The 23560-nt window shown below is 44.3% G+C and overlaps 1 protein-coding gene across 1 annotated transcript in view; it reads right to left on the bottom strand.

Moving 5' to 3' along the window:
- The window catches only part of NMU (neuromedin U), a gene marked incomplete at both ends in the record, with an annotated part of 30009 nt that extends 9477 nt beyond the window's left edge, over window positions 1-20532 (bottom strand). Inside the window, 3 exons of the mRNA XM_079775946.1 lie at window positions 3263-3310; window positions 10456-10514; window positions 20418-20532. Coding sequence (XP_079632072.1) covers window positions 3263-3310; window positions 10456-10514; window positions 20418-20532 — 222 coding nt within the window. The remainder of the gene's footprint in view (window positions 1-3262; window positions 3311-10455; window positions 10515-20417) is intronic.
- Between the last annotated feature and the right edge of the window lie 3028 nt (window positions 20533-23560).

Here is a 23560-nt window from a genome sequence, read left to right as displayed (position 1 = left end):
TTTGTGATGGAGTGATGGTCAATTAGCATATTCCCTCTTTATTAGATAGGATTAAATGGCTCGTGTTTATATAGTGCTTCAATAAATTACAAAACACTTTCACATACATAATTCTTATTCTGTCCTTATAATCCAGCTGTGAGGTATATAAGACAGGAAGTGTTAGTCTCACGTGTAGAAGTAAGGTTCTAAGAGATTGTCACCTGCCCAAAACCACACATGGCTAGTAGTTGAGTGTGGCCTGGGGACTAAGTCTTCTGACCTTTAGATATTCCCGTGTTGCGTTGGTATTGACTGTTAAATCTATGGTTGGGAGTTGGATGCGAAGAAAAATAGTGTGAACACTGACACATCCTTTCTCACTTTTTCTCTTCAGGGATGGGGACACAGGTCCCCCCATAAAAATCTGGAAATAAATCCCTGAAAGTTCTTTTTATGGTCCATCTAGAAATGCTACAAAATATAAAACAATGACAAAACTGTCCAGTGATGTCATTTATCAAATATGCATCTCTTAATTTGAAGAAGAATAAATTGTGACACATGAGTGTCTCCTTAGAAAACATACTCTAAACTGAATTAGGCTTTGCAACAAGTTTGACAGAAAAAGTTTCAAAACAAACCTTACGCTTTCTCCAGCAACTCTTTATGCAAAGCCATTATTTAATGAGCTACAATATTCTCTAAGGATCTATTTTAGACCCAATTTTTAATATTTTATTATTTTATATGTGGACCTTAAAGATCCTTTATTTCCTATTTGGTAAAAATGTTTTGAAGCACTATTCAGATAATCACATAAAAGTAAAATAATAGTTAATGTGAAAATTAATGATTTTTAAAAATTGTATCAGGTAATGTAAAAGATTCCATAATAAATTAACCAACGTCTCCTCAAAATGTACTCGCTATCCAAATCCAACAAAAGCCTAGTTTAACTTGATGGGGTTTAGATGAGTGCTTTAAAATTTGTCTTTTTAGTACTGCAGAAATAAAAGTGATTCTGAGGGTGTTCCTTAATTTTAAATTGTATGCTGTATCCATCATGTGTTATATATCTATCAACTCTCCTAAAGTGATTTGAATTATTATTCATAAACAGGTCACCTACAGTGGTCGGCAAACTCATTAGTCAACAGAGCCAAATATCAACAGTACAACGATTGAAATTTCTTTTGAGAGCCAAATTTTTTAAACTTAAACTTCTTCTAACGCCACTTCTTCAAAATAGACTCGCCCAGGCCGTAGTATTTTGTGGAAGAGCCACACTCAAGGGGCCAAAGAGCCGCATGTGGATCGCGAGCCGCAGTTTGCCGACCACGGACCTATTACAATCCTGGTCTTGCTTTACCACCTAATGCCTCTAACTTCCTGCAGGTGATCCTCTGTAGACCAAAGAATGGCTTGAGGCAGAAGAAATACAGCATTATATAGGGCTGCTGTCTCTATATAATGACATTCTGGAAGGACTGAGAAGGACATGGAATCTTGGCCAGACTATTTGGAGATACGCCCACGGTATGCCCTTAGTTAAGCACTAAGCCGATTACTCTGAAAGGGTCAAACCAGACTTCTGCTGAGCCCTCTTCTCCATCTGGAAGACTAGTGATACTGATTTAAAAAGTCAAGACACTTAAGGCTAACTCTGCTGTACTTTAACTCAGAGCTGCAGACAAAGCAGTAGTGCCCAAAGACAGTGCACGGAGGACACACTTACATCCCACTCCTCATGTTTCCATTTACAGGAGTTAGACTAACACCCCTCTCTCCCCACCCCCTCTTAACTGTTTCCCATGGGGAGAGGAGTGAGTGATCCGAGAGGTGATTGAGAGGAGGAAACTGGGCATGTTCCATTCAGCCCTTTCCTCCTAGGGAGCCAGCTCTTTGGCCAGCTGTTCTTGTCAGGTCTCTGTCCTGTGGCAGAAAATCTGAATCTGGCGGGAGGCCCACGTCACTGTCTAACCCAGTTTAATTCTGGGGATGTTTTAGCAAACACTCTTGGTATCAGCTCTAAGGCCACATTGACTTTTCAGTTACAATAATACTTTGATCACCATAAGTCTGATTCAGTAAGTTTCTCCCTCCATGGGTTTCAAACTCAATTGAGGGACAGAATATCAGCCCCCAAATACAGCAACAGGCTCATTATTTTAATTAGCATTTTAATTTCCAAAATGTGTGAATATTATCTGCATATATATTTTTCTTAGAGATAAAAGTCCTAGCACTTTACAACATAAGCTCTTAGCTCTCAATATTACTTGCAGATGATGTAATAATTTCTAATATGTTGACATCTATACTAATAAAAGAGTAATGTGCTAATTATACTGGGAGACCTTCCGGACAAAGCCGGGGGTTTGGCTGGCCTGCAAACCACCCCCAAACGGCCATCAGCCCCTCGCCCAGCTGGCCATGCCTCCCAGTGGGGACCCCAACCCTGAAGGGGATGTGGCCAGCCTGAAAATGGCCCTCAGCCACTCACCAGGCTGGCCACTCCCCCCAGCGGGGACCCCCACCCTGATACGGGACCCCTTTCAGGGCAGAGCTGGCCCCCACCCATGCACCAGGCCTCTATCTATACTAATAAAAGGGTAATATGCTAATTAAACCGCGAGACCTTCTGGACGTCCTTCTGGACAAAGCCATGTTGGCAGGGCCGAGGCAGAGGCATTTAGGGGAGATCAGGCCAGGAGGGAAGGGCAGTTGGGGGCGAGCAGGCCAGCGGGGGTGGGGGGAGGCAGTTAGGGGAGAGCAGGCCGGCAGTGGAGGGCAGTAAAGGGCGATCAGGCTGGCAAGGGGGGGCAGTTGGGGGCAAGTAGATTGGCAGGGGGGTAGTTGGGGGCAATCAGGCTGGCAGCGGGTCAGTTGGGGGCGAGCAGGCCGGCGGGGGGGGGCAGTTGGGGGCGAGCAGGCTGGCGGGGGGGGGCAGTTGGGGGCAAGCATGCCAGCAGGGGGAGCAATTGAGGGTGATCAGGCCAGCAAGGGTGGGGAACAGTTGGGGGCAAGCAGGCCGGCAGGCAGAGTGGTTAGGGGCGATCAGGCAGGTAGGCAGGTGAGCGATTAGGAGCCAGTGGTCCCAGATTGGAGAGGGTGCAGGCCGGGCTGAGGGACACCCCCCCCCACGTGCATGAATTTCGTGCACCAGGCCACTAGTGTTTTAATAAGTCCACAAAGTCAGGACAGATCCAAAGGGGAAAATGGAGCATTCAGCACTACACAAATGCCTACATCATTACAAAACACCTCCCACTGGAATTACCTGAGGCTGAGAACCAATGGACAGGAAAGATGAACAAGCAGCATCTATCTGTAGAAAACAAAAATGCCAGTTACATCTTGGAGATAGCCAGAAAATAGCAGAAAATGGAAAGCAGATTTTGCAAAGGCAGGTTACCTATGCAATGGTAATCGAAGTTCCATGACAGCTTAGGACTCTTGGATTTGGGGGAGAGGAGCCTCTTAAACTTTCTAAGGAAGTCCTGCCATTGGGATTTCCCAAACATTCACCCCCAGTCACAGGGGTCCTATGTCCATAGGGATCATTAGAGCGTATAAAGATGCTTCAAACACTGAGGGGAAAATACTTCCTGTATTCTTCAGCCTGAGAAACGTGAGTGGTGACCAAAAAATGGCCTCGGAATTAAGGAGCACCCTGTTATTATGTGGTTCTTTATTACACATAAACCTAACCACACCGTCTAAATTAAATGATAATAGCATAAGTGCTAAATTATAAATAGCATGGTTAGTAGCAGACGGTAAAAACTCTTACACAACAAGGGCAGCCTACTTGCTACCAAGGAGCCAGCATCAGAAAGGGTTCTATTGTACAAGAGTTTATTGAATTACAGTTGTCAACTAGCTGTTCTCCTAAAGAGAAAACTTGAAAGATTTTAAACTGTAATATAAAAGACTTATACTAATCATTCAAAAAACAGTGTTGAGAAGTTAAGCACTAAGCTAGATGCCTGAAGTTATTTGTGGCATTTATTATTATTATTATTATTATTATTATTATTGGTGGCCTTTTAAAATGGAACTGGAAAAAATGGAACTGATTCTTGTCTGTCTGGAATCATTTAGGTTGAGTCCTGTTTATGGCATAATATCGCAGGGGGCCCCTTTCTAGTCTCAGAATCCTTTTTTGAACAGTTAATTTAATTTCAATTCTCCCACCAAACTGAAGAGGGGATTTTCATACTCTTCAGTCATAATTTCTCAAGTTCCTTGTTGCTTTCAAGTTGAACATGTCCTAAAATATATTATTCTCTAACTAGAGAATAACAAAGGTGTCCAATATTATAAAAAAGCAAGCTTACATCTCTCTCCTCTTTATCCTCACAGAACTTCTCATCTTCTCTATATATCGCAGATTTGGGGGAATTGTTTATTCCACTTGTCCCTCGCTCCCTCTTCCATGCCATATAAACCCAGAATCATGAATATAAAGACACACACACATATACACACATAGTGATAAACTTCTTGAGGGCAGGGGCTATGCCATATCTAACTTGCCTAGAATACGTTTTCAATAAGTATTATTTAACTACATGTAATTGAACTTATGGAAAATAATATGAGACAAGTCAATTGAGAGAGGAAAGCCAAAGAAGATACCCTTTTAAGCTCTGAATTGTGACCCCTGCGTAATCTATCACCTTCCAATGATATTTACTGTGATTTAGCTGGTTGGAGAAAGCGATTCCTCCTAAAATTTTTGTGTTGCTTAGGTATCTGAAGACAGAAAAGCTCAGGGGGAAGGCTGTCCACCCACAGACCAGGCTGCCCATCTGTGTGCGATGGCCACCGTGTCCAAGAATACAGAACTCCAGAGCCCCAAGGTAAGTAATGAGTGCATCCACATCGTTTGAATAAAAACATCAGAATAAGAAAAAACACCAATTAATTAAATGAAGAGATAATTGCAGAGCTTTTCAGTCTTTGTTCTCCTTTCTTTTAGAGGGCACAGCAACATTGCTCACCCATTTGTTCACTGTACTCAGATTCTGGCCCTGATGGTTTTAAGTGCCACTAATGGCTTTCGAGAACTCTGCAGAATCCATTGATGAATCTGGTTGAAAATGTATTACGATATAACTGGCATTTCGTTTTTTTAACAGATAGACGCTGCTTGTTCATCTTTCCTGTCCATTAATTCTCTGTAAATGGGTTGAAAATATGTGTTTCTAGTATTCTTAGCATCTTAACTTCCTTAAATGATAGGGCTTTTACATCTTGGAGTTTTACCCTGCATTATCAGCTAAATTATTTTTTCAAAAATTTCCCACAGAATATACTAGTAGATGGTTTCAAGCTAAAATAAATGTTTCTTTATTAGACTTTAGCTGCTGTCTAAATTATCTTTCATCTTGTTTCTATTTTTCTGGGGTGTGTGTTTTGATATACCAAAGCAAAGATCCTTATAATAAACTTTATGAATTCTATGCAATTAAAGACTGTTTAGTACTTGGCACTCACCATCTATCTTATCTTTTCCCTTATGTATATTATGGGGGGTGGCTAGGTACAAAGGGTATACTTCTCAGTTCATAGCTCACTATCATCATGGGACTCTATTATTTTTATATTTCCATTTCCTACTCCTATTCCATCCTCCCATAGGCAACTCTTCTGTCATTTATGTGGATCCTTCATTTGCTTAGGATCCTATAAAATGTTACTATAGTTTGGTGTGCACATGTGGTATTTTCTTACTTTTTTTTCAGTTAGCACTATACTTTGAGACCTATCCATGATACTGGGTACTTTAGTATGCTGCTCACAACTGTTGGAGAATACCTACAATGTGTACCCACCACATGTTGCCTACACATTCCCCGATGATGGACAGCTGGGTTCCCTCGAATCCCTCCTTTACCTCTTTCTACCTGTCTTCCACTCATGGATCTGTAGGAGAATATCTGGGCTATATACCCAGGAGAGGTAATGGGGAAATCTAGGTGGCTTTAAAGATGGCTCTGGAGTTGACACTCTCACCATCAATGCGTGAGGGTACGTACACCCCACATTCTTGCTAACATTCGCCATTATGACCCTTTGCTGTTTTCTTAATTTTCATTTCATTATTACTAATGAATTTAAGCATTGCTTTAGAAAGGTTTGTTGGCCTTTTCGGTTTCGTCTTAAATTGTTCTATCCTTTGACTATTTTTACCTGGATTCCCATTCTTATCCAATTGATTTGATAGTATTTCTTAGTTTATTCTAGAAATTAATCCCTTATCAGTTTAGACATTGTTAATATCTCATTTCAAAGGTTCTTACCTTTTTCCATGGTATCTTTTGTTGAAAGAAATCTTTACTTTTAATGTAATTCAATTCATCATTTTTTGTCCCTACGATTTATATTTGAAGTTTTATTTAGGGAGTCTTTCCCTGCTACTAGCTCCCAAAGATGTTTTCTTAGTAGAAAATGTTTTCTATTAATTCCATCATTTTACCCTTTATATTTAGACTAGAGGCCTGGTGCACGAAATTCGTGCACAGGTAGGATCCCTAGGCCTGGCTGGCGATCAGGGCCAATCTGTGGGGCAACCAGCAGAGAGATCGGGGGGGCCACCACTGGCACCTGCCTTGGCCGGCCTGGCACCACCCGCTTGCCGGCCCCACCTCCCACCACTGCTGACGGTTGCCTCCCTCTGCAGGGCGACCGGCAGGGTGATTGGGGGGGCCCCTTGCTGGTACCCACCTTGGCTGGCCTGGGGCCTGTGGGCTGGGGGAAGCTCCTGCATTGAGCATCTGCCCCCTAGTGGTCAGAGCGCATCATAGCAACCAGTCATTCCGCCATTTGGTCGATTTGCATATTAAGCTTTTATTATATAGGACTAGAGGCCCGGTGCATGAATTCATGCACAGGTGGGGTCCCTCAGCTTAGTCAGCAATCAGGGCTGATCAGGGGGCGTGACGGGGGCAGCCGGCCATGGGGAGGGACTGCAGGAGGTTGGCCAGCTGGGGGGAGGGACCGAAGGAGATTGGCCGGCCAGGGTGAGGGACCACGGGAGGTTGGTTGGCCAGCCCCCTGCCCCGATCGGGGCCAATAGGGGGACTTGTGGGGTGGGGGGAGGAACCGCGGGAGGTTGGCTGACCGCAGGAGGTTGGCTGTGGGAGCGCACTGACCACCAGGGGGCATTTCCCGCATTGAGTGTCTGCCCCTTGGTGGTCAGTGCGCATAATAGCAACTGGTCAACCAGTCGTTCAGTCATTCAGTCATTTGGTCACTTAGGCTTTTATATATATAGATCTTTAATCCACCTGGAGCCCCCCTTTGTTAGGGTGTTAAGTTTTACTTTCCTCCATATAGCAAGACAGTTTCTCAACCCTCACTGGCCAAACACTTTGTCTTTTCCCCGCTGAATTTTAGCATCACTTGTATTGTAAGTTAAGTTTGCATGTACCTGAATTTCTGTCTTAAATTGGGTTCCGCCAGAAACAGGCCTTGAGATAAGAATGTTGATATAAGTAGATTTGGGGGAGATAACCCAAGAAGCACTAATAGAAGACCAGAGAAATAAAACAGGGAAGAGAAGAAATCCAATTAAGGGAATGTTATCAAGCAGGTTATCACTATTGGTAACTGGGGTCAATATGTCTGAGGAACTCTGGGAGCCAATGAAGAATTCATTAAGGTATTTAGCCACCAACTCCCTTGGGTCACCAACTGGGGGCTGCTCTCCGTGGGGGCATTTACTCCCAGGCATTTCTGGTGTGCCCTGAGCATAGGCCAAGCAGGCAGATTCACAGGGGCATGCGATTAGAATCAGCAAATTCGGAGTGCCCTGGAATGGTGAGTGAAAAGGGACAGAGCAGGGCGCTGACAGCGTCTGTTAAACTCTCCAGGCTTTAGTCCCTGTTCCGTTAGCTCATCTGTCTGTTCTTGTGTCTTTACCTTTTCTATTACTACAGTTTTCTAGTACTTCTTGATAACTGCTAGGGCAAGTTCTCATTCTTAGCTCTTTATATTTAAAATCTCCTTAGCTATTTTTAGACCTACACTTTTCCATATCAATTTTAGGTTACATTTATGAAGTTTCTGAAAAAAAACACACACAACTAAATGAATTTTCTTAATGTAATTCATTATGATTATAAAGGAGAAAAGGCATATTGCTTATTTAGAAAGATGCAGATAACGTATTTAAGTTCAAATTTGGTTTAAGATTAACAAAACTCTTAGTAAGATTATTATGCTAAGCAAAATAAGCCAGTCAGGGAAAGACAAGTATCACATGATCTCACTCATATGTGGAACCTAATGGACAAAATAAACTGATGAACAAAATAAATCCAGAGACACAGAAGCAGGGAACAGACTGTGAAATCTCAGAGGGAAGGCGGGGGTGGGTGGGAAGAGATCAAACAAAGAACTTGTATGCATATATGCATAACCCATGGACACATAGTGTGGTGAAGGCCTGGGGCAGGGGTGGGCTAAAAGGGGGACATATGTAATATTTTCAACAATAAAGATTTTTTTAAAAGATAATTTCCATGCCCAGCCAGTGTTGCTCAGTGGTCAAGCATGGACCCATGAACTAAGAGGTCACCGGTTTGATTCCAGGTCAGGGCACAAGCCCAGGTTGTGGGCTCGATCCCCAGTAGGGGGCGTGCAGAAGAAACATCTCTCATCAATGTTTTTATCTAGCCCTCTCCCTTCCTCTCTCTCTAAAATCAAAAGAGAATTTCCTTAACTCAGGGGTCCTCAAACTATTTAAACAGGGGGCCAGTTCACTGTCCCTCAGACCGTTGGAGGGCCGGACTATAGTTTTAAAAAAACTATGAACAAATTCCTATGCATATATCTTATTTTGAAGTAAAAAAACAAAACGGCAAAAACACCCGCATGTGGCCCGCGGGCCGTAGTTTGAGGATGCCTGCATAAATTACATAACAAAATTCTAGAGCAAATGTATACTTTATGGAGAAGCTTTATATATATTTACCATGTAATACGGTATTGGTGGCTTTAGGAAAAAAAAAAAGGAAAAAAGAACTTGTTTCTTCAGTGCTTATTGTGTTACTAGTGCACTTTTTTCTCTTTTAAAAATTTATTCTGCCCTTATTTTTATTACCTATTTCATTCCTGTTTCTTTGAATTTTCCCTGTTGTCTCTTTTTCTCACATTTTTTAGTTGACTGCTTAGCTTGTTTTTAAATTTTCTTCCTTTTTGATAAATATATATGAAGCTAAAATTTCTCTCTAGCTATTATTTAAGTTGTTGCCTACAAATTTTGACTTATAATGTTTTAATGTCATTTAGTTCAAATATTTTGTAATTTCCTTCTTAGCCCAGGGTTATTTACTAAAATGATATTTGTTTTCTAAATAGATGGAATATTTAAGTTATACTTTTGTTATTCATTTCAAATTTTATTGAATTATCATTGGAATACATTTAAAATGGATCCTTTCTAATTTATGGAAACTTTCCTTGCGTGTTAACACCCGGTCTGTTTTTTGTTAATGCCCAATTATATTAGAAAAAAATGTGTATACTATTTAGTGCAGGATTTTAAAAATATGACAGCTCAAATTTATTAATTTTATGATTAGGTCTTTGATATATCTACTTTTGTGTTATCTGTTTTAACTATCTGTTTTAAGAAAGGTATATTAAAGTCTCTAACTACAACTGTTCATTTACCTATTATTCCCTGAAGTTCTATCAATTGTTAATAAAATTTTGAGGTTGTTTTGTTAATATATATTAATGATGATTGTATCTTTATGTTTGTTCTTTTATTAGCATATAACATTCTTTGTTATAACAGTTTGTTCATTTAATTCTATGTTATCAGATATAAGATTGCTATTCCAATTTTTTTGCCATTCATATTTGCTTGGCACATCATTTTTCATCATTTTATGCTTAGCCTTTTTTTGTTTTGTTTTCTGTTTTAAATGTACCTTTTATAGATAACATGCTAACTCTTTTTTAAAAAATATACAATCTGAAAAGCTCTGTCCTTTTTTCCACGTTTTTAAAATTTCTTTATTGATTAAGGTATTACATATGTGTTCTTATCCCCCCATTGCCCCCCACACCCCCACTCATGCCCTCACCCCCCTGTTGTCTGTGTCCATTGGTTAGGCTTATATGCATGCATACAAGTCCTTTGGTTGATCTCTCCTCCTTCCCCCCACCCTCCCCTGCCTTCCCTCTGAGGTTGGACGGTCTTTTAAGTGGTGTATTTTAGCCCACTTTTTTTTTTTTTTGTAATTTCTCTCTTATGAGGACTTATTTCTGCCACCTTACTTTGTTTCTTTTCACTTTTCCTTCTTTTATTTAATAAAAATTATAATCCTAAATGTTATAATATCAGAATGTTAGTAAAATTATAGCTGTCCCAAAACTCAATTATATTATTTCATTTTACTATAAGTTCAAAGAAGGGTATAGTTTCCACTAATTTGTATGAGGGTAATTCTTTACCTCATTCCACAATTGTAGCTCTTCTTCAGGCTGTAATCCTTGAGGTAAAATTGGAGCACCTAAAAAAAAAGTTATACTCACATGTTAATTTTATAGTACTTCTTCAAAAATTAAACATTTATATATACATTTATTAGTTGCTTAACAGCGGGGATATGTTCTGAGAAATCCATTGTTAGGTGATTTTGTCATTATGCGAACATCATACAGTGCACTTAGGGAAACTTAGATGGTATAGCTTAATATATACCTAGCTTAATATATACCTAATAGTATAGCCAATTACTGCTTCTAAGCTACAAACTTATACAGCATGTTACTGTACTGAATCCTACAGGCAATTGTAACACAATGCTATTTGTGTATCTAAACAGCCCTGGCCAGGTAGCTCAGTTGGTTAGAGTGTCGTCATGATTTGCTAAGGTTACGGGTTCAATCTCTGGTCAGGGCACATCTAAGAAGCAACCAATGAATGCATAAATAAGTGGATCAACAAATTGACATTTCTCTCTTTCTCAAATCAATACAAAATAATTAAACGCATATAAATATAGGAAAGGTACAATAAAAATACAGTATAAAATATTTAAAATGGGCTCTGGCCAGGTTTTCTCAGTGGTTAGAGCATCGGCCTCTAGACTGGAGAGTTGTGGATTTGATTCCTGGTCAAGGGCACGTACCTTGGTTGCAGTTCTATCCTAGCTCCGGTCACAGTAGGTGGGGGGGGGGGGGGGGGGGGATGGGCAACCAATCGATGTGTCTCACATCGATGTTTCTCTCCCCTCACTTTTCCTCCCCTCCACTCTCTCTAAAAGAAAAAAAAGCAACCAGTGGAAAAAATATCCTTGGGTGAGGATTAAAAAAAAAAAAAGATTAAAATGGAACACCTGTATAGGACACTTACTGTAAATGGAATTTGCAGGACTGGAAGTTGCTCTGGATGAGTCACTGAGTAAGTGGTGAGTGAATGTGAAACCCTAGGACATTATTGTACACTAGTGACCCGGTGCATGAAATTCGTGCACATTAAAAGGGGATTAATTAGAGGAAATAATTTAATATTGCTGTTTGCCCTTTCTCTATAACAGAAGTTGTCAGAGATGAAAGAAAATTAGTAAAATGTATATGAAAACCTTCCTCCAGTCAGAGTCTGGGGCACACCATGGGACCCAGAGTCAAGTCCACGCCCACCCACATGCACCACAAAATTGCGTGAGACCCAGACCCGGCTGGGCCCCCCCGCATTGGGCTAGATCCAGACCCGGCCAGCCCCACCCTTGTCAAGCCCTGCCAGACAGGAGGTGTAGCCTCAGGTCCCTGCTGATTGCTCGTTAAGGCTTATGGGAACTTAGCCTCAGCTGTGGGTGCAGCCATCTTTGTGACGGAGTGATGGTCAATTAGCATAATCCCTCTTTATTAGATAAGATACTATAGACTTTATAAACACTGTACACTTAGGCTATACTAAATTTATATAAAAATTTATTCTTTGTTCAATAATAAATTAACCTTAGCTTACTGTAACCTTTTTAATTTATAAACTTTTTGAATTTTTAGCTTTTGACTATTGTAATAATACTTAGCTTAAAACAAACACATTTTACAGCTGTACAAAAATATTCTTTCTTTTATCCTTGTTCTGTAGATTTTTTTCTATTTTAAAATTTTGTTTTTTACTTTTCAAACTTTTTTGTTAAAAACTAAACCACAAACACACACATTAGCCTAGGCCTACACAGGGTCAGTATCAGGAGCATCACTATCTTCCACCTGCACACCTTGTCCCCCTGGAAGGTCTTCAGGGGCAGAAGGCATATGGAGCTATCATCTGTGGCAACAATGCCTTCTTCTTCTTCTTCTTTTTAAAAAAATATATTTTATTGATTTTTACAGAGAGGAAGGGAGAAGGATAGAGAGCCAGAAACATCAATGAGAAATACTGATCAGTTGCCTCCTGCACACCTCCCACAGGGGATGTGCCCGCAACCAAGGCACATGCCCTTGACCGGAATTGAACCCGGGACCCTTCAGTCCGCAGGCTGATGCTCTATCCACTGAGCCAACCTAGTCAGGGCAACAATGCCTTCTCTGGAACGCCTCCTGAAGGACCCGCCTGAGGCTCTTTTGGAGGAGGTGTCAATCTTTTCAGAAATACATCCATGGTGGTTTGTTTGGTTTGTCTCTTTTTCCCATCATAGATTTGCTTATAAGCAGATAGTGCATCATAATGATTCTTCTCTATTAATGAAAACCTTTTGGTATTGGGGTCCATGTTTTTAAACTTTTTAAGTAACTTATTGAGGTCTGCTAAAACTTCTGCCAAGTCACTCACTGTGAGTTTTCTTGGAGGTTCCTTTTCTTATCCCGTAGTTTCCTTTTCTCTTGCCTTTTATTTAGCTCTGTATTACTGTTCCAGTTCCAACACCTCCTCATTAGTCAGTTCCTTAGGACTCATGTCTAGAAGCTCCTCAAAGTCACCCTCTTCCACAATCCAGGTTAAATATGTCTGTCATCTCAACCACAGCCTTGTTGATTTTTGCAACTTCTTCATCCTTGGCAAATCCTTTGAAGTCATGGAGAAACCCCTTAAGTTTCTTCTTCCAGATGCCATTCATAGACTCCTTGGTGACATCACCCAAAACCAAGAAAGGTTCTTGATTCAGTCACAGATGTTGTAATCCTTCCATAATTGCATTAGTATCTTCTCTCAGTGTTTTCCTCAGTTGCAGCAATAGCCTATTCAAAGGTCCTGCTCATGTCATAGGCCTGAAAGGTGCTATAATTCCTTGATTCATTGTTTGGATCAAAGAAGTGATGTTTGGAGGGAGAACTATCCATTTGATATAGAGATGAAAATCACCAATAAAAAGAGGATGTCTGGGAGCATTATCAACAAAAACCAAAATCTCAAAAGGTATATTATTCTCCAAACAGTACTTCATTTCACTGGCACAGCAATTCAGGAGGACATCTTGGAAGAGAAGTTGGGTCATTCACAACTTCTTATTGCTCCTGTAGGACACTGGCAGTGTGTGCTTATGGATAGGCCTCCAGGTCCTGGGGTTCTCACTATGCCAGATCACAAAGGGTTTCCATTTGTAGCCTGTGACATGGCCCCAAGTAAGACTGTTGTCCTGTCCTGAAAAGCCTGGAAACCTGGCATTGGCATGGCCTCCTTTTGGATGAAAGTCCTTTCAGGCATCCATTTCAGAACGGGGAGTTTTCATACATGCTGAAAATCATTTGCTCTGGCAAGTAATTTTCCACCACAATCATCTTTAGAGTTTCCAAAAATTCTTCAGCTGCCTTCACATCAGCCTGTCAGACTCACCGCTCACTTTCTCATGATTTAACCAATAACAAGTCTTGAATTGTTTAAACCAGCCGGAGCTAGCAATAAACTCAACACCGTAGTCGGGTCCAGCCTTTCCTTTCAACACTGCAAACACACCTTTTGCTTTGACCACGATCATCATGGTGCTGAGAGGGATAACTTCTGGGTCCGGTCTCCAATCCAGGCCATGTCTGTCCTAGGCCCTTCTCAAATTGTGTTAGTCTCGTTGTCTTTAATGAAGTAGATCCTTAACAATGAAGTAGATCCTGTCACTTTGTTCTTGTTCTTCAAGATTATAGTGATGGTGAAGTGGGATATGCCTGACTGGCAAGCAACAACCATCGCTGATTTCCACCTTTGTAGTCAATCACTTTTAATTTTGTTTCCAGGTCAATCACTAAACACCTCTTACTGGCAAGATTAGCGGTGGATTTTGCTTGCTTAGGGGCCGTGATGAAAACAACATGAGATTAAATCAAGCACAAGAGAAAAGGAACAATTAAGAGATACAGTAAACACAAGATGCATGAGGCTGCTGCTGGCATAACATGACATCCTGTTTTACAGCAAAACTTTTTTTGTAAGTATAAAGAGTACACCCTAAAATAATGATCAAAAGTATAGTATAGTAAATACATAAAACAGTACCATAGTCGTTTTTTATCATTATCAAGTATCATGTACTTTACCTAACTGTATGTGCTAGTATACATAGCAGTGCAGTAAGTATGTTTATACAACTGTCAGTGCAGTAAGTATGTTTATACCAACACACAAGCAATGCATTGTGGCAGGACAATCAGATGGCTAGGACATCACTAGGCAATAAGGATTTTTCAGCTCTATTATAATCTTACTAGAGGCCTGGTGCACGAAATTCGTGCACTGGAGGGGGGTGTCCCTAGCCCAGCCTGCACCCTCTCCAATCTGGGACCCCTCGGGGGATTGGGCCTAAACCGACAGTCGGACATCCCCCTTACAATCCGGGACTGCTGGCTCCCAACCGCTTGCCTGCCAGTCAGCCTGATCACCCCCTAACCAGTCCCCTACCAGCCTGACTGACGCCTAACTGCTCCCCTGCTGGCCCGATTGCTACCAACTGCCCTCCCCTGCTGACCTGGTCGCCCCCAACTGCCCTCCCTTGCAGTCCTGGTCGCTCCTAACTGCCCTCCCCTACAGGCCCGGTCACCCCCAACTGCCCTCCCCTGCTGGCCTGGTCCCCCCTAACTGCCCTCCCCTGCTGGCCTGGTCCCCCCTAACTGCCCTCCCCTGCTGGCCTGATCGCCCACAACTACCCTCCCCTGCCAGCCATCTTGTGATGGCCATCTTTGACCACATGGGGGCATCCATCTTGTTTGAGGGCGTGAGGGTCAATTTGCATATTGCCTCTTTATTATATAAGAATAGGACCTCCATCATTGACTGAAAGGTCATTATGCAGCACATGACTGTAGTTATATTTGACTTCATATAAGAAGACATAATTATGAAATAAACCTTTATAACATTACAAAGGCATTACTCTCAGGAAAGAATCACATATGTCCACACAAAAACTTGTATTAGTACATGAATGTGCATAGCAGCATTATTCATAATAGCCAAAAGTACAAAAAAATCCAAATACCTACCGTCTGGTGAATCGGTAAAAAAATATAGTACATCCACACAATAGAACACTATTAGCCATCAAAAGGAATGACAAACCTCAGAAGGAAGGGAGGAGAGGGAGGCGGGAAGAGATTAACCAAAGAACTTATGTGCATATAGGCATAACCCATGGACATGGACAATAGTGTGGTAAGGGCCTGTAGGGGGTTGATGGGGGCAAAATGAGGGAGGGGTATACTTCCTTTTTTAAAAAATTTTATTTTATTGGTTAAAGTATTACAAATAGTACATATCTCCTTCCCCCCCATTATATGTAATACTTTCAACAATAAAGATAAACAATAAAAGACTATATGCAAATAAAAGACTAATATGCAAATTAGTCTAATAAAAGACTAATATGCAAATTAACCATCACTCTGATACATAAGCCACGCCCACCAGCCAATCAGGGTGAGTATGCAAATTAACCCCAACCAAGATGGCTACCAGAAGGGAGGCTTGGGTTTCCCTGGCAACAGAGGAAGCCAAGCTTTCCACACACTCTGGCGGGCCCAGGCCTCCACTCAAGGATACAAAGTTTCAATTACAGAAGGTAAACAAATCCAAACAGAAACTGCTGCCGGCCACAGAGCGAGCAGGAGGCTTGGTTCCACTCCAGGCTACAAAGTTTCAATTGTAAAAGGTAAATAAATTCCAGATACCAGGGCCTCTGCTTGGGTTGTCAGGGGCGTGGCTGGCCTGAAAACCACCACAGGCTCCTCGCCCAGGCCTCTCCACACCCCAAGGGAACCCCACCCTGATCCAGGACACCCTTCAGGGCAAACCAGCTGGTCCCCACCCATGCACCAGGCTTCTATTCTATCTAATAAAAGAGTAATATGCAGATTGACCATCACTCCAACACACAAGATCAAGATAGCTGCCCCTATATGGTCAAAGATCTTCCCCCCATGTGGACACAAGATGGCCACCACAAGACTGCCAGCAGGGGAGGGCAGTTGGGAGGGACCAGGCCTGCAAGGGAAGGCAGTTGGAGGCGATCAACCCTGCAGAGGAGGGCAGTTAGGAGTGACCAGGCCGGCAGAGGAGGGAAGTTGGGGGCAAACAGGCTGGCAGGGGAGCAGTTAGACATCAATCAGGCTGGCATAGGAGTGGTTAGGGGGTGATCAGGCTGGCAGGCAGAAGCGGTTAGGGGCAATCAGGAAGGCAGGCAGGCGAGCAGTTGGAAGCCAGCAGTCCTGGATTGTGAGAGGGAGTCCGACTGCCCGTTTAGGCCCGATCCTAGTGGGATCGGGCCTAAACGGGCAGTTGGACATCCCTCAAGGGGTCCCAGATTGGAGAGGGTGCAAGCTGGGCTGAGGGACAACCCCCTGCCCCCGTGCACGAATTTCATGCACCAGGCCTCTAGTAATAATAATTAAAAGAACTACAGATGCTCCTCAACGTATGATGGAGTTACACCCCAACATCACAGCTTAGCCTAGCCCAGTAATGGGCAACCTTTTGAGCTTGGTGTGTCAAACTTCGCCAAAAAACTGAGCATAACTTGGGTAGTGTGCCACTTTGAGGAAAAAACTAACTCCAAGACTCTAGTCGCAAATGTTTCATCCTCAGGAGCAGCAAATGTTTCATCCTCGGCATGCGGCCGCGTGTCATCAGAAATGGCTACGCATGTCAGTGCTGACACGCGTGTCATAGGTTCGCCATCACTGGCCTAGCCTGCATCAAATGTGCTCAGAACACTTACATTAGCCTACAGTTGGGCAATTATTTTGAGTTTCATCTCAACAGTAATTGCCTTCCTCTTTTTTTCACCATAAGCAGGAGATACAGATGGGCATTTTGTAGCCATGGTGGGATGCAAAACACAAAACACAATATCCCCCAAATGGTGGCAACACAGTACTAGTACCCTGTAGAGTGTCAGCTGTTTACCCTCACGATCACGTGGCCCACTGGGAGCTGTGACCTGCTGCCGCTGCCTAGCATCACAAGAGCCTGTCATACTACATACAGGGTGGGGCAAAAGTAGGTTTACAGTTGTTCGTATGGGAAATAATACAGTAATTAATAAGTAACTACTAGTAATAGTACAAGAATAAACTCTGTTTCACATACTCACAACTGTAAACCTACTTTTGCCCTATCCTTGATTGCTAGCCTGAGAAAGGATCAAAATTCGAAGTATAGTTTCCACTGAATGTATATTGCTGTGTGCCACCATGAAGTAAAAAAAAATAGTAAGATGAGCCACCATTCGTCGGGGACTGTCTGTACTGATATATATTACAACATAGCTGAACATCAGACATATGAGACTAAGTCAAATAATAACAAACATTGTATGATTTCACTTATATGGAATTTGTAGAAAAGGCAAATCTATAGTGATAGAGAAATTAGTGGTTGCCTGGAGCTGGGAGTAGGAGTGAATTTTAAGAATTCTAGCCAAAACCGGTTTGGCTCAGTGGATAGAGCATCGGCCTGCGGACTGAAAGGTCCCAGGTTCGATTCTGGTCAAGGGCATGTACCTTGGTTGCGGGCACATCCCCAGTAGGGGGTATGCAGGAGGCAGCTGATCGATGTTTCTCTCTCATCGGTGTTTCTGGCTTTCTGTCCCTCTCCCTTCCTCTCTGTGAAAAATCAATAAAATATATTAAAAAAAAAAAAAAAGAATTCTTCAGTGAGTAGGGGCCTCACTAGAAAAGGACACTTCTTAATTTAGTCCTGGGCACTTTATCACTTACTGTCTCAGATCAAGTCAAGTGATAGTTTGTTGCAGATATCCCAAATGTTGCCCAGTGATAGGAAATTTCCTTCTTTATTTTAATACTAGTAGCCCTGCGCACGAATCTGTGCGCCAGTAGCTTGCTGCCTCCCTCCAGTAGCTCTCTGCCCACTGCCCCCCCTCCTATAACTCTCCCCCCCATTCCCCCGTCCCCCCCTCATAGCTTGCTGCCCTGCCCCCTCCTGTAGCTCTCCACCGCCCACTTGTAGCTCGCTGCCCCACCCTCCTGCTGATGGGTGATCTGGTCGTTACACGGTCGGTCGTTACACTTCACGGCGAAACGACCATCTGCATATTACATCTTTATTATATAGGATTGTTCTCTGAATAGTAAACAGTTTCCATCCACAGAATCCGACTGGCCCTTTGTCTTCTCATTGCTATCGCGTGCTCTGCTAATTCATTTATCGACACTATTTTATTTTCTTCTGGCTTCATGACCTGCATTTTGTTGTTTTTAGACACATCCAGTTGCATCTCCTGTAAGGATTAATCCAGGTAGATTATCTCCCAGGTGTCCTTATGTAAGTCAAGCTTGCCCATCAGTGTCATCCTTAGAGATTCAGGACTGGGGCACATCACACTGTATATGCACCCTCTCCCCACCCCTTCACAACTGTAGAGACATAAAATTAGCTTCTGGTATCAAGAGCAGTCTGAAGGGGAAAGAAGACACAAAGGGCCGTCTGGGAGACCTCTGTGTAGTGACAGGTGTGTTTCATCCCTGTGCTTGAGAAATGTTAGGGAACATTTATGAGTCAATCTGTCAGACAGCAGGTAGGCTATTTGGGAAATGAAGCCCAAGACGCATCTTTTATAGAAAGCAGCTGCTGCCTTCCATAGTTTCTGTTCAATAAGCAGCACCCCAAAGTGCCCCCCCCCAAAAGCAGTTATCTCTCACTGATGCCCAAACCACTGCAAACATATAGCAGGTAACCTGCATGGAGAGTACACTTGCTTTACAAAGGAAACAAACAAACAAACAAATAAAAACACTTTTAAAACTGATTATCTGCTTCCTTGATAAGCTAGATAAAGATCACCTTCCTAATTTTACCAATACCAAATTGAAAAATATCACCATTCCCTTGCCTAAGTCACTGTGACCCTGCTGGCTATGTGATGGAGAAGGTTCTGGTCTCCAAGCTTCTCTGATTGCTTAGCTCTCAAAGTCAAATTACCTTGTTTCTCAAGCAGGGGCCTCTTCCTCCCCTCCCCTCCCACCACCACCAAGGAAAGGAGAAAATAAAAAACAATTAGAGGACAACAATAAAAAGAAATACCTTAGGAAAAGGGAAAATAGCTTCCGTCTCCCCACCCCTACCTGAGAGCCGAGCTGCGTGCCCTAAAAGGTCCCTGCAGTTGTGGTTTCTGTTCCCGAAGATATTCTGAACAAGGAGGAAAGGGTCTGCTGCTTCTGACAGGGCAGAAGACGGAAGCGGGGAAGTTGGGAAATGCATGGTCTTAGGGCAGTGGCTGCCCTGCAGGACAGTCCCTCAAGGTCGGTCCCTGGAAAGGTAACCTGGAGGGACCCACCATGAGGTGCGCTCTGCTCTACCTGGCCTCCCAAGCTTCCGACCTCCCTCCCTGACCGTGTCTTTGCTTTCCCCACTTCTTTCCTCTAACCCAAGCTCAGGACGTCCCTGTGGTCATCGAGTCACATCCGCCTTCCGACCTGAGCTGTAGCACAGGCTGAAGGCCTGCTTGCACATGTGCCTCTCCAAGTCTGTATGCTAAAAAATAAAAAAAACACCCAAAAGTATCCCTTTTCCGGATCTGGCGCCTGAAACCTCCAAGGCGCAGAGCCTCTGGCTTGCATCGCTCTAACCGTCTAACCAGAGCGGGGCCAGTTTCCCTGGACGCCAGGGGAGCGCTCTCCAAACTGACTTCGCATCAGCAGGTGCAGTATGGCACTCACCCTAGTTTTGCCTCGACCACCAGTCCCTCCACGCATTCAGACCAAAGGGAAAGCGTTCCCGTCTCCACTCTTTCCGCTCCCGTTACCCGTGGGCCACGAGGCAGCCCCGCGAGTTTTCCTCGCCGCAGGCTGTCCCCTGCCTGGTGGGCTCCGAGGCGCCGGCCCGAGAGCACGCGCCAGCCGGCCGGAGGCCCCTGCGCCCGGGCTGCAGCGCTCGGGGCCGGGGCGGACACGAGCCGCGGCTGGAGAGGGAGCGGAGCGCGCGGGCGGCCGGGCGGGGGGCGCGGGAGGGGCGCGGGGCGGCTCACCTCGGCAGGCGCCCGCCCAGCAGGCCAGCAGCAGCAGCAGCAGCGCCAGGAGCGGGGGCGCCGTGGCCCCTAGTCCGGGGGGCGTCCCGGGGAGGCGGTTCGCTGCGGGCGGCATCTCGGCGCCTGCGGACGGACGGACGGACGGCTCGGGGACCGCGACGTGCGCTGCCCCACGCGGTGTCGGGGTCCTGGCCTCGCCTCTGCGTCCCTGGAGCGCCGCTCGTGGGGCTCGGCCGCTGAACGGACCGCCCCGCTCGCCGCCAACTTTTAAGTCCCGTGGACACGTGGGCTGAGGCGGCGCGCCCCCCGCCCCCCGCCGCCCGCCGCCCGGCCTCTCCCGCGTCACGCCCGCCCCGCCGCCCGCCCCCGCTCCGCCCCTCGTGGGGACCCGCGCCCCCGCTCCCGGGCTCTGACTCAGGCTACCGAGGGTTTCGTCCTCGCCGCCCTCGGGGCTTCGGGACCGCGGAGGACGGAATTAACACAAGGAACCCCATTCCCTTCTTTGGAAGGATCAGGGTGGCCTCCGGAGGGGATGGCAGACCCGGGGGTCCCAAGAGGCTGGGGCTTTCCACTGGAACGCGGCTCCCCTCTGTCGGTCCCTGAGCGCGTCTGGGGCGTCCCTGCTTCCTCGCCCTCCTGTGCGGGGCCCCCTCCCCCTGAGCGCCATTCCACCTGGTTCACTCCCCCATTCCCCGCTCCTAGCAGGGTGCCTGGTGCCTAGGAAAACGCTGGTTCCACGGTGATGTGGATGCCCCCAAATTCCTGCCAGGCCGGAGGCCACTTGGGGCAATGCACTCGTCTGTTCATGAAGGTCAAGAAGAAAGGGCCGCGAGGGGGGCTTGAGCACACAGACATTTCTAACAGGTCTAGAAAGTCTCGGGGTGGTCTTGGGTGGGTTTCCAAGCCTCAGGTAACCCCTTTTCCTTTGCATCTCGGCGGCTCTCAATCCCTAGCGGTTGCATTCTGATTTCTAGGGTGCCCCGACTTCTGCGGTCCCTGCCCGGGTGCTTTACTTCCTAAGTGGAACTGTCCAGGAACAGCCTCTTTCAGGACGCGGCCTGATAAGGTTTTAATTTCCTCCTACAGAACGAGCGAGGGAAGGCTGATCTTATTTGATCTCCTTTTGAAAGGAACGCAGAGGAAAGCGCAGGAAGGAAGTGCATTAACATTTCTTAAGAGACGTCTTTAAGTCAGGCACTTTCCCTTGCTATTTCATTTCATATTCATGGCATCTCTGGGATGTTGGAGTATTTTGCTCCTCCTTTTGATGATGCTCGGAGAGATTTATACGATCTGTTCAAGGTTGTCAGCATGTGAGAGAGCCACTGTCCCTTCTACTCTCCCAAGAGGCTTCTCCCCCCAAATCAGGCTTTTTAATGTATCAGGCGTGCATTGTGCAGCCCGCTATAATCAAAGCCTGCCCTTAAGGATACAACACTTAATAACAGTAGGACCTTCCCAAAAGGAATTTACAATTAGGTAAGGAAGCCCAAACTCACACTCAAATAGCTGCATTACAGGGCAGACTGGGATAGTGCTCTGTCAGAAATACAGAGAGAGGCCAGGTATAATAAGCCCAGCAGAAACAATGAACAAAAATAATGGCTACCGTTTTTCAGTTCTTTATATCCACAAAACCTGTGAGCAAGGCCAGATGACAGAGCCCAGTCCAGGTCCAAGGATGGACGAGAATAGCTTTGATTCAAGAGTGCTTGTGCTTTGAGTTATTCCCAGAATAATGAAATAATAGTGCAAACGATGCAAAGGAGGTAAACGAAGTAAGGATGTAGGAGGTGGCTCTGGTTCCTCGTTGCGTTCCTCGTGTCTCCTGAAGGTGCACGGGAAGATCCCTGCTCTCAGGGGCCTACGTGCGGTGAGATGTCAGTGGAAACAGAGAAGCCTGAAGAGAGTGGGCTCAGTGCTTTCTAACAAGGCGGCTCTCAGAGGATCAGCAAAAGAAAAGCTCATGCGTTACAAGTTTTGCTTTGTTTTTGATTTTTTGTGTGTTTTTTTTCCTGCACAAACCAAGCTGTTCTGAATGTTCGTGTACAAGTTCCTTGGTGCACATGTGAAAGAGTTTTCTGGGGTGTAACCTCGGAGCAGAGGATTTAGGTCATAGGGAATAACCTAGTAAACTCTGCTTTAAAATTGTTTTTCCAATGTGCTGTGCCAATTTACTCTCCACTGCAATACATGAAGTGTCCGCTGCTGCACGACCTGGCAAAGACCTTTGCCCGTCTGGTGGGTGTGGCATCTCACTGTGGATTTGCAATTCCCAGTATTAATGAGGTTGAATATCTTTCCACAAATGTATTGGCCATTATTGTTTTCTCTTTAGTGAGATGTCTAGGTATCTCTTTTGCCCTTTCCTCCCAGGAATTGTTAGGTGTTTGTTGTTGTTGTTGTTGTTGTTTTTTCATCCCAGTGTAGGGATGTCTTATGTATTCTGGAACTTTTGTTAGTTAAATATGTAGTAAATTTTACTCCCTATTTATGGGATTTTCTTCTCTCTGTATGTAGGAGTTGTTATTTTTGAAGAAATGCTTAAGAAAAGCCTTGCAAACTAATGGTCATGCAATTATGTGATTGGATGACAAAAGAAGATGGATGGGGGAATTCTGAGTACCATGCTGATGCCTCTCATCTGTTATCGCTTATATTCCTGACCATACATTGGCAACTGGACTTTAACTTCTGCTTACAACCTGCAAGAATTAAAACTCAGTTAGATCATGGGCTTCCAGATTGGCTAGACCTGCTAGCTTGTCATAGGAATGTCCAGAAAAGTCCTCACAAAAAGCATTAGGAAGAGTAGGATGGTTGCATGTCAGGAGAAGAGGAGAGCTGGCAATAAATACTAGATAGAAATACAGCAAGGCAGTAGTTAACAATAGCAAAGGCTAGTAATAGGTGAAAAGACCCAGCTTTAGGAACTGAGAATAGGGGCAAGATCTGAAGATTTAGTAATTCTAGGCAAGACCTGCATTCCTTCAACTATTAATTGAGCACCTAAGTTCCATTCTAGAAGCTTGGGATGCAGCAGTGGCCAAGTCAGATAAAGACTCTGCCTCGGTGAAGTTGGCAGATAGCAATGAGAAAACAAAACAAAAATAATCTCAGATAGTAGTAAGTGCTACAAAGAA

The sequence above is a fragment of the Cnephaeus nilssonii genome, assembly GCF_951640355.1.
Source record: "Cnephaeus nilssonii genome assembly, chromosome: 1".
NCBI classification, from domain to species: domain Eukaryota; kingdom Metazoa; phylum Chordata; class Mammalia; order Chiroptera; family Vespertilionidae; genus Cnephaeus; species Cnephaeus nilssonii.
This window is presented reverse-complemented; position numbering and strand designations above follow the sequence as displayed.